Source organism: Poecile atricapillus, chromosome 6 (assembly GCF_030490865.1).
Source record: "Poecile atricapillus isolate bPoeAtr1 chromosome 6, bPoeAtr1.hap1, whole genome shotgun sequence".
In the NCBI taxonomy this organism is placed as follows: domain Eukaryota; kingdom Metazoa; phylum Chordata; class Aves; order Passeriformes; family Paridae; genus Poecile; species Poecile atricapillus.
In genome coordinates, this window is record NC_081254.1 from 27,834,420 (window position 1) to 27,847,780 (window position 13,361).

Consider the following 13,361-nt stretch of genomic DNA (forward strand, 5'->3'; position numbering starts at 1 on the left):
ACTCAACTTTTGTACCCCAGCACTGGCTACAAAGATGGTGCTGCAGAAATCTGGATTTCAACTGTACTTCTGCACCCTCTTAGGGCCCAGTTCCCTTTTGGTTTCCTTACATGGGGAGTCAGCCGTGACACCGAGTGCCAAGGGCTTCCCTTCTGATTCAGCATTTCAGAGCTGCTGGATCCTCACGTGCCTGGCTGCACAGAATGGAAATGCACATTAAAGCCCAGTGTTGTTCTCTGTGGTGCTCTCAATCACACATGCACAGCTGTTTTCTACTGTGGATGTGCTTGAGGACACACTGTGTCCACAGAACTGCAGCTAAAAGTATTCTTTTTGTCTTAAGGTCATTATGATCATCATAAATATGCCAGAATGAGATGCAACAGCACCTCCACAAATAGTATTATTTTCACTTTTGACGGCAGAAGTACAGTCTAGCTTACACTGAGGTGTGTTTAACAAGGGGCATTCTGCTCAAGGTGAAAATACAGGTGGCAGTTTCATGCTTTGCAAATGGCTGTAGGGAAATTAGATGGGTCCTTGGAACGTTTTTTCATCTTTTAACTTGCTCTTTGCCTTTGAAGTTCCAAGCCTAAGTTCCCTTATTTTTTAGGTTCTAAGAGGCCTCCAAAGTTTGAGCTCCACAGAAAGAGAAAATTTTAGCTTCATCATTTTTCTTATTTCTTATTTTCTTATTTTATTCACAATAAACCGGAACTGTAAGCAATGGCAGGAAACTTCAAAAGGCTTGGAGTAATACACAGGACATGGGGATCCAGGAACAGGGACTGTCTTTCCAGCCCTCTGAGCCTCTTCAGCAATTATAATTTTGTTGGATGTCTCAAGGACAGGGTACCCAGATTTCTATGAGTTTCTGCTTTTATTAGCCCAAAGGAAAACAGAGGATGTATAGAGCTCTGTGTTTGCTTCTGAAATTTTGAGATATACTCCCTGTTAGGAGCCCTGCAGGAAAGAAATAGTGATATAAACACACATGTGACTGTCTATACAGACACTCCCACAGAAATCAGTTTAAGTTAAAAATGGAATTTAGCTTGCATTAGCTTCAGTTAACACAGGTTCTGAGAAAGGATGAAAAAGCAGATGCAGCAAACAAAATCTCTGGTATATCCTTTGCAGACCAAATACAAATTTAACTTTAGAAGTAAATTTGACCTAGAGCTTTTCCTTCTTTTATAAATTAAAAGCAAATATTTGACTAAACCACTCATGAAGCTTTCTATGTTCAAAACCCGTGAGTCTGACATAAATTTATAGTTTAGAAGCTACCACACTGAACTGGGTTCATCTCCTCCTGATTTCAAGATGACTGTTTTATCAAAAGCTTCTCTTCTAAAGGCTTATTCACAGGACATAAGCCCACTTTGTCTCATGGGCAGACTAATGCCTCCATAAGGAGCTGATGAGAAGTCCTACAGATGTACACCAAAACACAAGAAAACCTTATCTTTGGTTTGGACCATACAACCATGTTTGCAGGGAAAAAAAAAGTTCAGCGTCTCCTTCACCTCTCGGCTTTCTTTTCCATGTAAGTCAAAGTTACACTGGTTTCTGTCTAGTGGTAGCATGCTCACTTTCAAGGATTAAATAGGTCTAACAGTATTTAAAAGCACAACACCAGCCACTAGAGGATGTCTATCTGTGGTAGGAATGCCAGTGTCCTCCAAGACTTAAGCCTTTGTCCCTTAATTGTAGCAGGATTGGACTGAACTCTTCACTCTCCCATCCTAAATCGATGCTTTCTTCAGACTACTGTTCAGCATATTTCAGTTCTGCATCACTCCTAGATCAAAGACCCAGTATTCCAATGTCATATAAACACACAGTGCCCCTTTCATGCCAGCTCTAAATTAATTTCAACAGATCAGCAGTGCAGACTGTATTCAGCCACACTGCCTTCAAGACTCATTCCAACACCTCTGTACGTGTGGGGAAGTTGTGCCAAGGAAATCAGGAAGAGGGTTTCGCTCTTACCAGTAGAACCTGTTTGGTGTAACTCCCTCATGAAGAAGCAGCCATCTTCTGCCAAACTCCACGGAACTGAATAACTGTGGACAAAAACAAAGAGTCACGAATCACAGTAAAACACAAAGATACCAGAGAAATTAACCTGAAAAACCCTCTACCACTTCTCAAATAGTGACTTGGACTTTTATTCATCCCAGTCTAAAAGGAGCACATCTGGGGCAGCTGAAACATGTCTGTGGTGCCTTTTATTGGGATGGAGAATACTCAGATGTGTGATATGGGACACAAGTGGTATTACCTGAGGGATCACTTTCTGGGCAAGCCCAGCAACCTGCCCTGAATGAAAATTCATCGTCCTGTTGCCTTCCTCAGTATTATGTCAGAAGGACTTTGTCTTTCCATTAGCAGTGCCATCCTTAAGAAGCTTTGTCAATCTGGCACCAAAAAATGTTCTAACAGGTCTAGATTCCCTTGCAGGACTGGATGAGTTTAAACAGCACAAGTTACTTCTTCCAAGGAAATCCGTGATTCTCCCTCTGCTCTTGTCCTTCTCCTGCCAATGACATGACACCTTCTCCTCATCTGGTTATACAAACAATATCCAAATACATCAATCATGTCAGAAAATCTTTCCATGATAAATACCAAACCAGCCTGAGAAAGGTCAGCAAAAAGGCATGTTACAGGCATTATAAATCCTCTGATATGTCTTTGTGGAACGATACACAAATGTTACTATTACAGAGCACTTACAAACAGCTGCTCTCTGTAAGTGCTGCCATCAAGTAATTCTCCGATGGCCAGCAGAGGGAAGGATCACTCGGGTTCTGTCATTTCTTTTGATTAATTTAGCTTCAAATTGATCATGTGGAAGGACTGAGAGGCAGTCAGCCCTATGTTTTTCTTGCAGATTCATCCTGTTTCCCCTCCTTTCTTTTCCTGTTAGACTTGGTCAGTCCCCTTTTCTAGCAAGGCAGATGTTGGACATTGTTTTTTGAACTATTATCTCCCTTTTCATGATATCTCTTAAGGGATTTTACATAAAATGCTGATGATCTGAATCTTTATGCGCAAACCATGGCAAATTTTTTTGGAACATGAAGTGGAAGTGGATTGGTAGGAAAGAGAAAGATGGATGTGAGAATAACTGTGATGAAAAAACGATGATTTGGAAGCTCTGGGTTCATCAAAAAGATGATTTGAATGTATTTTAAGAATTATGAGACTGGGATGTGAAAAATCTTTGAGGCCTAGTTATTTGGATATTGATTCCAAATGCAAAACCCAATATCCCTCACCTTCCCTATGGTAAAACTTGTAAGAACATGGAGAAACTAATTAAATGAGCTTTTTAGTAAACAGTAGACTGGCATGTATTAAAATTTACTTTGAAATATTAAAGCTAAAAATTCACCTCTTTCATCTCCCTTTCTCTTGAACATTGTCAAAGAAGAGAGAAGGAAGAAGATGGAGGGGACAGAAGATAACAAGAGTAAGAAGAGGGAGAAACAGTTTAGCTCTGTGGATAGAAGTGCATCCAATTTCAAACCTTCAGTGAGTCTGTTATTTTTCCTTAAGTAAAAGATTATAGATACATTTTTATTTGAAACTTCAGGAAGCCCTAACTGTAACAAAGGAAAACTTTTCTTTTTGGAAATTAAAGAAAATCTTTTGGAACATTGAACAGCCACTTTTTAAAGTGATTTAAGGTCATCTATTCAAGAACTTTACCATTACAGGAAGCATTTTCCCTCCTTCACACTCAAAATCCATTTCCAGACTGTTTTTTATAATTGCAGCAAGAAATAAAAAAACATGATAACAGTAAGCTATTGCTATTACCTATCATCTCTCTGATGTCAATGTTTTTCTTTTCATGGCAAAGCAGTTTCTCCTGTGCCAAGTGCTGTCTTTTGCATACAGTAATTTAAGTTTCAATAAAGCTCATATGATCCTTTAATTAAGAACAGGGAGCAATCCAAACTCAGCAAACACCTCTGTATTTCCAGACCAGTGATAAACAGGATGCAAGCTCTCCAGGGACAATTGATGCTCCGATGGCTGCAGTCATCACACTGAATCTTGTTTTCCCACTTTTGTATCTCTTACCCTTATCCCTCTCTGGTTTCCCTGAGCACAACTTCCAGCTCTCTCTGAATTTGCTGGTGACAGCAACAGTACCCAGAATTAATTAATTACAGGCTGCAAAAGCTTTCTCTGTGCTCGTGGAGCACCCTCCTCCACACCTGCAGTCCCACTGCAGTGCCAGGCGCTTGACAGCCCCAGTGCCACAGCTTCCCCTGGCTCCTCCAGCACAGCTCTTCCTCCAGAGGAGCCTTTACCTGGAGCATCTGTCAGCTTCCCCATCAGAGCAGAGGCTGTGATGCTGCACAGAGCCCAGACAGCCCAGCTTTCTCCTAATCTGTGCTCTGAGGAAGACGTGATTCAGGCAAAAAAGTGGAGAAATGCAGGAGTTTCTAAGTCTGCTTCAAAGGTAGGAAATGGATACAGCAATACAGCAATTCGACTGTCAGGGCTGGACTCTTCAATTAGAAGCCAGTGCCCAGTGAGCTGGAGACAGCAGGTGAGAAAAGGCAACAGCTCTCAAAGGGAAATACCAGCTCCCTGGGAGCCCATACCAAAGCTCTCATTGTCTTTGATAAGACACTTTAATAACCAGACTTTAGAAGGTTTTTCATCCTCTGCCATTATCTCAGCACCAGCTTTGGCCTTTACTGACTCACAGCAGCACAAGCAGCACTAATGTATCTTTAGCAAAGGGGGAATTCCCCACCTTATGTATGACCAACTCCCCCCCTCAAAAAAAAAAAAAAATTGCAGTAAAAAATTTTACAGATATTTTATTCTAAGTATCATTCATTTTTAAACCTAGTTTATTCAGTCAGACTGAAAAAAAAAAAAAGAATTATTTGAAGGCTATATTTTTGTCAAGTATAGGTTATGATACAGCTGGGATTAGTTTTCCCCTTTTAGCAATTGTAGTGCTTGAATGGATATTTTTTAAACCCAGCATGGCATTTTGCTCTTGTTACAAAATCCCTGTCTCTCCTGGGACTCCTTGTGAAAGCCTTGTGCACGCAGTCCCTTCAAAGACGACATTTTGTTTTCTTTGGCAAGGACTACTGTCTGATGACAATTTGCATTATTAGGCTGAAGTTAAAGTTCTCTGCTACGCTTATTTTTCAAGCACAGATAGAAAAGTAACCTATTACAATTTTATTGTATGTTTTCATCTGAGGGCCAAGCTGACATTTCTGTTTTCACAGAGACAAAACTGTTATGAAGTTAATAGTTATGAAGAATACAAATCTTGTATTGATCTCTCAGATTTGACCCTTGTTCATCAGGGAATAATTCTCTTGCTCCTTCTCTTGTACATTTATTTTTCTGTTTAATAGGCAGATTGTGTAGCAACCATTAAACCATCTGAGTTTGCTTTGTTTTGCTTTTTTAAATCTTAATATTCTGTGAAGTAGAAACCTACCACTCACCTCATTTATATAAGAAAAAAGAAATGCAAAGGAAAAGAAAAGGCTGTTCTGAGGTTACAAATACCTCCTGAGGCTGAGCAGGGATTCAAACAAACCCTTTGAATGGTGAGGCAATTCCCCAGCCCCCTCCCAGCATGACACCACTGTCTCTGGGAATAGGGAAAGATGACATCCAAAAACTGAACTATCTTATCCTTCTTTCCTTATCTACACCAGACATGAAAAAATACTCCCCTTTCCTTTTTTTTTTTTGTTTTACAATTTATATGAGAATTCCAAGAGCTGCTCATGCATTTCACAGCGATAGAGAAAGCTCCACTTTAAAATGCTCTGGGATGGCTAGGTAACAGCAAGATACAGTTGCCATGTATTATTATTTTTCCCTTCTAACTTCTTGATCTTTCCAATGCCAACTTCAGACCTGACTGATTTTTTCTTTTGCATTTCACAGTACAAAAACCCCAACTAAATTCTATAAAATATAGGGAGAAAACATGATTTTTTTTTTCCCCAAATGTTCCACTAAGAATAACTGGAATTTATTTGACCCACCCATTCTGATATAATACCATCTGAAAGGTCATTATGCCGGTCACGACCTACCATCACCCCTTCTGTTTTCAACAGGTGACTTTTCCTAGCCAAAGCTGTTATGTGAGGAATGTCTTGTGCCTCCATCTTCACTTTAGTGCCTTTACAGATTGCTGCAGATACAACTGACCCTGAGTGTCCATGATGTAAATGCTCATTCAGCATTTACAATAATTGGATTAAATATTTGATTCTGGTGCTTCTCCACATACAGATCTTGAATCACGGGGCAGTTCCATGTGCTTCCTATGCTGATGAGGATATTACATTTTATACAATTATTTTATCTCATGCAAGAAAAAATATGCACATAGACATTCAAAACCTGGTTAAATAAAGAGTGATTTAAATTGCATGTTGGAAGCTACATTAGGGAAATACTTTGAGAAAGACGGAAGTTCCTATTACTTTTCTTTTACTTAAGAAATTTCCTCTAAACAAGTTATAATAGAATACAGCACGAAGTCTGGGTTGACTGGGTTTACCAACTTTAGTCTAACATTCAGAAAAGAAAAGGCTCTCTTTCTCTCACCTCTAGTTTCCATGCACTCTCAAATCACTCTCCCTGGATACAGATTAGACCAAAACAAATCAATCTACACTACATTATTGACCTAAAAAAACCCAGATGCAACTGGAAAACTAGCTCAGAACAGCTTTGAAAGCACTGGGCTTGATTCAAATTCACCTCTAATTCCTTGAAAAGGTTTCTACTAGCCAGTGCTCCTGGTACTTTCTTCACATATGCTGACTTCTTGACTCTAACCCTCCCTTGTGTTTCTGTGATATGATTAAAACTAATGCTATTCATGCTCACCCTCACCCCTTCACACACCATTTATTCACATACAAAAATCCTCAAAACACCAGTAAACCTTAGCCCCAGATTTTAAAATGGAGAACCAGATAAATATTTTGACAGATCTTCCTTTTCCTCAAATTTCAAATTCACCAGAGAATGCAACATACCAAAAGCAGTTTAGATTTAACTGAAAATGCAACAGAGTCCAACTGGATAAAGACAAAGTTTTCTGAAGATGCAACAACACAATTTCAAATACATGCCAGCATGTCCTTCTTCTTCTCATTCATTTATGCAAAATAAGTTTATTGCTGATAAATTGTACTTTACCACTGCTACTACTACAAATGCAGGTGCATTTGAAGAAATTCTAGTCTTCTACAAGGTTTCAGTCATCATTCCCATTGTTCATAAGAGCATTTTTCAAGTATTACTAAACTCTGAAAGACCGTAGTTTGAACTGATCTGAAATCTCAGGAAAGCAATGAACAGTAGGGAAGGCATGTGGATTCCTGCAATTTGGTGATGTACTTCTCCAATTTAAATCTCTCTTGCATTTATTTTGCTTTCTATGCAGTCTGCAGAAAAAGAGGGGTTAGTGCATCAGAGGAAGACCTCAGGTTGAACATGTTTATTACAGGCATATACAATAGTCCTTTATGGTCTTTCACACCGCTTTGCCCCCGACTCTGTCTGTTGGATGAAAAATTATCACGGTGGGAAAGAAGTTTCCACAGTGGTGAAAGAGACATCTCCAAACAGGAATGAAATGGAATGAACAGGGACTTGGGTGGACACATGTTCCCAACATGCATCCAGTGCAGCTGACCTGGGTGTCTAACAGAGTCAATTACATTTAAAGAAATTGCTGGACAGGGCATCTCTTCTTCAGAGCTGCCAGCTGTTGGGAGGTATGCTGCTCTTCCCTGAATCAGATTATGGACCAGGCTCTTCTCCTTTAACACTGCACTTAACAGAACAGTAAGTGTTGTATAAAAAAGAATCTGAAATCATGCATGGTATTTTATTCCTAAAATAAAGCATGCAGAAATGGGCTACAGGGATGATACTCATTTACTTCGCTGATCTCTGATCTATTTGTAAGTTCCACTGTTAAGAAGCTTAAATATCCTTGAAGCAATGAAGTTCACAAGATGCTGCACAGACTTTGAACATTTTAAGTTGCAGGCAATGCATTAATCATGCAGCATCAATAAGGTTACCCAATAATTGGTGTTTATTGAATGCTGATGGAAACACATCAGAGTGATAAAGCTGTCAGATACCTGCTTCACAGCCCATTCCAACAGCAGTGATGTCTGCAGCTGCTTTTGCTGATGAACCACGGGCTGCTGCCATGCAGAGTTGTTAGGTATGGTCATAACACAGCAACTGCTTTTGTGAATGTTCAGCAGATCAAAGCACCCTGAGGATGACCCTCAGCTTTCCTCCTACCTATCCCTCAATAACTCCTCACACATTGTCAGCTATGAGCCACATCAGCCAGTACTCTGGTTTTGTGGCAGCTTGCAAGCATCTGCATTAGGATGATGTCCCCAGTTCATTCAACTCACAAGCTAAAAAAGCAACAGGAAACATATTTTTTACCAGGAGGTATTTAAAGGACTCAGACTGGCATATATATTTTAAAGACAGAAGGAGCCTCTAACATCATCAGTGTGTTCCCCTCCTAACAGATGCTGCAGCATCTCTACCCGTAATTCAAGCAGTAGAGAGAATTATTCAGGCCAACAACTGATGGCTGAATCAGTATTGTATCATTTGGAAAGACACCCAATCTCAAGTCCAGGGGATGATGAATTTACCACTCCACTTGGTATGTTGTCCTCAAGGTTAATTCCCTTCTCCACTAAAAAATACTATCTCTGCTACAGATAACAGGGTACCCAGCACTTGCTTTCTGCTGTGTTGTAAATTTACTCTGTAGATTCATAATTGCTTAGATAACTGCAATAAATAAGCACATTTTTGTTTAAAAAATGTATTGTATTTGAATGAGAACAGAAGATGAAAGGCTTACTACAGCAGAATTTAGGGCAAAGTGTCAGAATTTTCATGCACAGCTTTAAATTTAAGAATAAATTATTGTTCATCATTTGCATTATATTAAAACCTATGGCTTCAAGTGAATGTAGTGTTGACAGGCACTTTGTATAATAAGAAACTGGAGACGTTTTGGAGATTACACTCAACCAAATGACAGAAAGAGAAGACAGAGGTTGGTCATGTACAGAAAACTAACAGGAGTTGCTCAACACCACAGAGATCAGTAGCACATCCAGTGATATGGGGTGTCTCTATTCCTAATCCACTGAACCATCCAACTCTGATGGAAAGGAAAAAGTAATTTTATTTTATTTTTTTTATGTAAATAGGGAAAGTGGATTTATATAGAACACAGAAAATCTTGCAGAGAAACAACAGATCTACCCTTAACTAAAAGTATGTATCCAAGGATCCCAAACCAGAAAAAGAACAACCTCTCTAAGGGTACAGAGGGCTGATCTTTATACAGATGGATAAGCAAGGACATATTGATTTGCCTAAAGATGACTGAGTCAGTGGTAAAGAGCACAGTGATTACTACTTGAAAATCTTTCCTTCTGTTTCACTGATCACATTCCTGGCCCAGAAATCTATCTTCCACTGGGCTCTGCTGGTTGATTTTTTCCTTTTCCCTTTTTATTATTAGAGTAGGAAACAACATTAGAGATTCCTATCACTTTTAATTCCATTCTTTATTTTAAAGTGTTACCCCAGCACATTATCCTCAGTGAGGTCTGTAAAAGACTGATGGATACTCTAGGAAACTATATTTTTCAACACACTCTCTGCACTGGCTTATGGCAAATTTAAAAGGAAAGTTTAAAAAAAAATAAGGCAATACAATCTGGCACCATTACTCTTCTTTGGATGTGCCTTCCTTGTTTATTTTCAGATTGCTGGCTGCCACAAAACACTTTTCAATTTGCCTAGGGTTAGCAAGGGGTATTTGCAAAGGGCTGTGTGCAGGATGTGTTATCACACATGATGCCTAACAGGTGTCTGTGCTTCGAGTCCTCACGCACAGCCCACTACAAATGAGGGCATTTCTCTGCATTGCTTTCTTAAAAACAACCACATGGAAGGGCTTAAAAACAGGTACCAGCATTCACAAGGCCTTCCTGAGGAAGGCCCTATGCATCCCTGGCACAAGTGCTGGTAACCCAGAAGAGTTATCTAAGATCAAGCAAAAAGTGCAAAAGCTGGGGAAAACAACTTTTAACATGGGAATTACTTGTTACTTTTTCCATCTTCAACAATGTGCATCAGAGCGATTCAAGTCTGCTGGAAAACTGGCTTGGATTATTAGTGGTGCCCCAAATTTTAACACAGATGGTGTAGAATGTTGCAGGAGTAATGCCACAGGGGAAGGGGAAGTTATTCACACAGGACAAAGTTAGCTTTATGCAAACTAGCTCCCTGCTTGTGTCCACAGTCTGTCAAAAGAGATAGGCTTTTCCAGAGGATGATTCAAAGTGGCTAATGCTTACCACTCTAGAGAAGCTTTTTTCCTCTCCATTAATTTTAGATGGGATTAGCCTCCCTCAGCTAACATTAGCCCAAGTGAACAGTCCTCTAAATTGTTGTCACCACTGCTGTCAGCAGTGTAAGGAAAAAAAAGCAAAAAAAAACACACAAAAAGGAGGTCATTTGATGGCAATAGCTTTTGGGGGGGGGGGGTTTGTTGGGTTTTTTTTGTTTTGTTTGTTTGTTTGTTTGTGGTTTTGTTGTTGTTTTGGTTGGTTGGTTGGTTGTTTTGGTTGGGCTTTTTTTCTTTTCTTTTTTTTCTATGATGCAATTTCTGAGAAAATTAATCTGGATTTTATTCTCCCTTCTCTGATCTAAGTAAGAAATGACTGTTACCATTGAAATTGAGAGTGTGTAAATAGAAGAAGAATAATTTATGTTGAAAGGAACCTGGAGGTTCTGGGTGTTACCCTTTTCCAAGCGGATTCACTCTCAAAAGATTCTAAGGCAATGAAATGAAAGGTTTTAAAATTACAGAGTGTAATCAGAATAGCCCATAACATCTTGAAGAGAATACTGGCTACATCTATGGCAGATACTCTACTGTCAGACACAAGTATTAGACCAAAACACATGGAGAGATGGGGCTGAAGCACTTTTAAGTGTTGGCCTGCTCTCTCACAGATATCCTGTGGCCATATGAATCTGTATCTCTTCTCTAAGTGGTTTCTCTGTCATCCCAGATATAAGAATACCTTTCTCTTCCACTTACATGCATGAGGAGTGAACATCCTTTAATGTAGGAAAATGAAGAAGATGATAAGGTTTGATGTCAGAAGATATGTTGTCTCAAAAGTATCAGAATCCTGATTTGCCAAACTTCATCACTTTAAAAATACAGATGAGTATCAGTCCCTAACATTCATCTTCAGCATGATACACACAGCAAATAAAGGAAGGCAGATGGAACCAGACATTTGGAAAAGACCAAAATGAATAAAGAAAGGAAAAAAACCCCAAAACATAAACCTCTTCATTTACTAGTGCTGTGTTGACAGGGCTCCTTTAATTTGGGGTGCCTCGCTTTTCAAGAGTTACTTTAAAATGAGAGCGGAGAAGCAACAACAATAACTCCATTTTAAACCTGCTTTTCAGCCTCTGTTGCTGCCTTCCAGTATTGAGTGCCTCTGTGCATTTATTCCTGAGCTGGGCAATTACGACTCTGCATTTTGCTTGTCTGACTTGTGTTTCCCAATTTCACCTTTATTTCATCTCCCCAAATAGTTCTGTTATTCCTGGCTGATTACTAACCACTCCTCTGTGTGCCTGGCCCATCTGAATAGCAGAAGATGTCTCCACATGAACTAGAGGCTCTTATATTCCACGGTCTGATTACACAGCAAACCACTTTTGGAGACTACACAGTAATACATAAGTAATATTCCCATAAAATGCAGCCCCTCATTCTACAAGCAAGCTGATTAAACCCGTGAGAGCTTACATGTACAAGACCTCCAAAAAGCCTTTGCCTCACAAGCACTGCTTTACTGTGTTTGGAGTTTCCTTCTGATTTGTAACTCCTTTATGCAGAAAATGGAGAAGCGTGCAGTAGTTCTGCAATTATGTGGCAAGAATCAGCCAAGTAACAACTGTACTTTCAGCCAGAACAATTAATGCAATCATGAAGCAATTAGTGCAGGCAGCAGATGGTTTGCTGCTCTTTTTTTTATTTTTTTTCTCAAGACTGGCAGGAAAAAGCCATGACTGAATTAGGGACTGGTCTGTCAGCAGTGGTAATTCAAGTCCACTGCCCAAGGCAGAGACATGGGAGAAAGATATGTGAACAAAAGCAACACAGTCACTGAAGCTTAAGGAGTTATCCTTCATCAGCTGAACCCCAGTAATTAACCACATTCACTCACAATCAACGCCCAAGAAACTGGGACATAAAATTACTTCAGCTAAAAAAGATTTCCCTGCTATTGAGTAAATCCCTATTCAAACAAACAAGAAAAGATCTTATCATGGTAATAGACTAAGTGGGCTGTGAAGAGATTGAGGGATGATTCTGTGTGACCCATTTACTGTTTATTACAACAGAGCAATGAGAGGCATCCACTAATGGTGGCTTTGCCCTCATCGATCCTCAGCTGGATGGACAACTCCTGAGAACCAGAACAGTCCAGATCCAATGTGATTCCTGTCTCTCCAGCTCTTGCTCTATTCACCACCTGATTTTCCCCATCCAATTTGCTGCAATGATAGGATGCAAATGGATGATAACAATCAAGTGTCTTGCTAGAAGGATGTAAAAGTGTTTTCTAGTTGATTATCACCTCCCTCCTGTCAACAGCAAAATTAAATGACTGCACCAATCCTAGCTGGTCAAAATCCAATTTACTCTTCAAAGTCCCCATCAAGAAAACCCTCACAGCCTCTTCAGTCAGTGGCATCAAAGTTAGTGGCATCAAAATGTAAATTCCCTACCAAGCAGATGTATTTCCCTTGCCTCCTTGGGTGACTCAAGTCCTTATGCACACAGTGCCTGGAATCCAAGGAGTAATGGATTCTCTTCCTTTAAATATGGCCTTAGCACAAGATCAGGAAATAGCTAACAGCAGTGTCATTTGTTGCAAAGCACCCCTCAGCTCCCATTGCAATTATCTTAATACCTGCAGGACCTCTTAATTACTCTGAGAAAATTCTGCCTTTGGATACACAAGCATGAAACCAAAGGGAGTCATTTACACTTAGCCATAGGCTGAACTTGACCCTTAGTTCGAGTTAGGTTTAATTTAGTCCAAGCTGATTAATACTCTTTGCCTGCTGGTTACCCGCTACAGTTCTTGGGCAAAGCTTGTTGAAGTCAGAAAATTTATCCAGGGCTGTGACTCAGTATACTTTCAAATTTCTATTTTAGAGTTAATTGGTACAGA

General features: G+C 39.7%; 1 protein-coding gene across 2 annotated transcripts in view; it reads right to left on the reverse strand.

Moving 5' to 3' along the window:
• Positions 1-13,361, reverse strand: part of SORCS1 (sortilin related VPS10 domain containing receptor 1) — a 261,108-nt gene that overhangs the window by 88,586 nt on the left and 159,161 nt on the right. For both annotated transcript variants that reach the window (XM_058841926.1, XM_058841925.1), the window contains exon 5: positions 1,996-2,069. In XM_058841926.1, the coding sequence (XP_058697909.1) occupies positions 1,996-2,069 (74 nt within the window). The remainder of the gene's footprint in view (positions 1-1,995; positions 2,070-13,361) is intronic.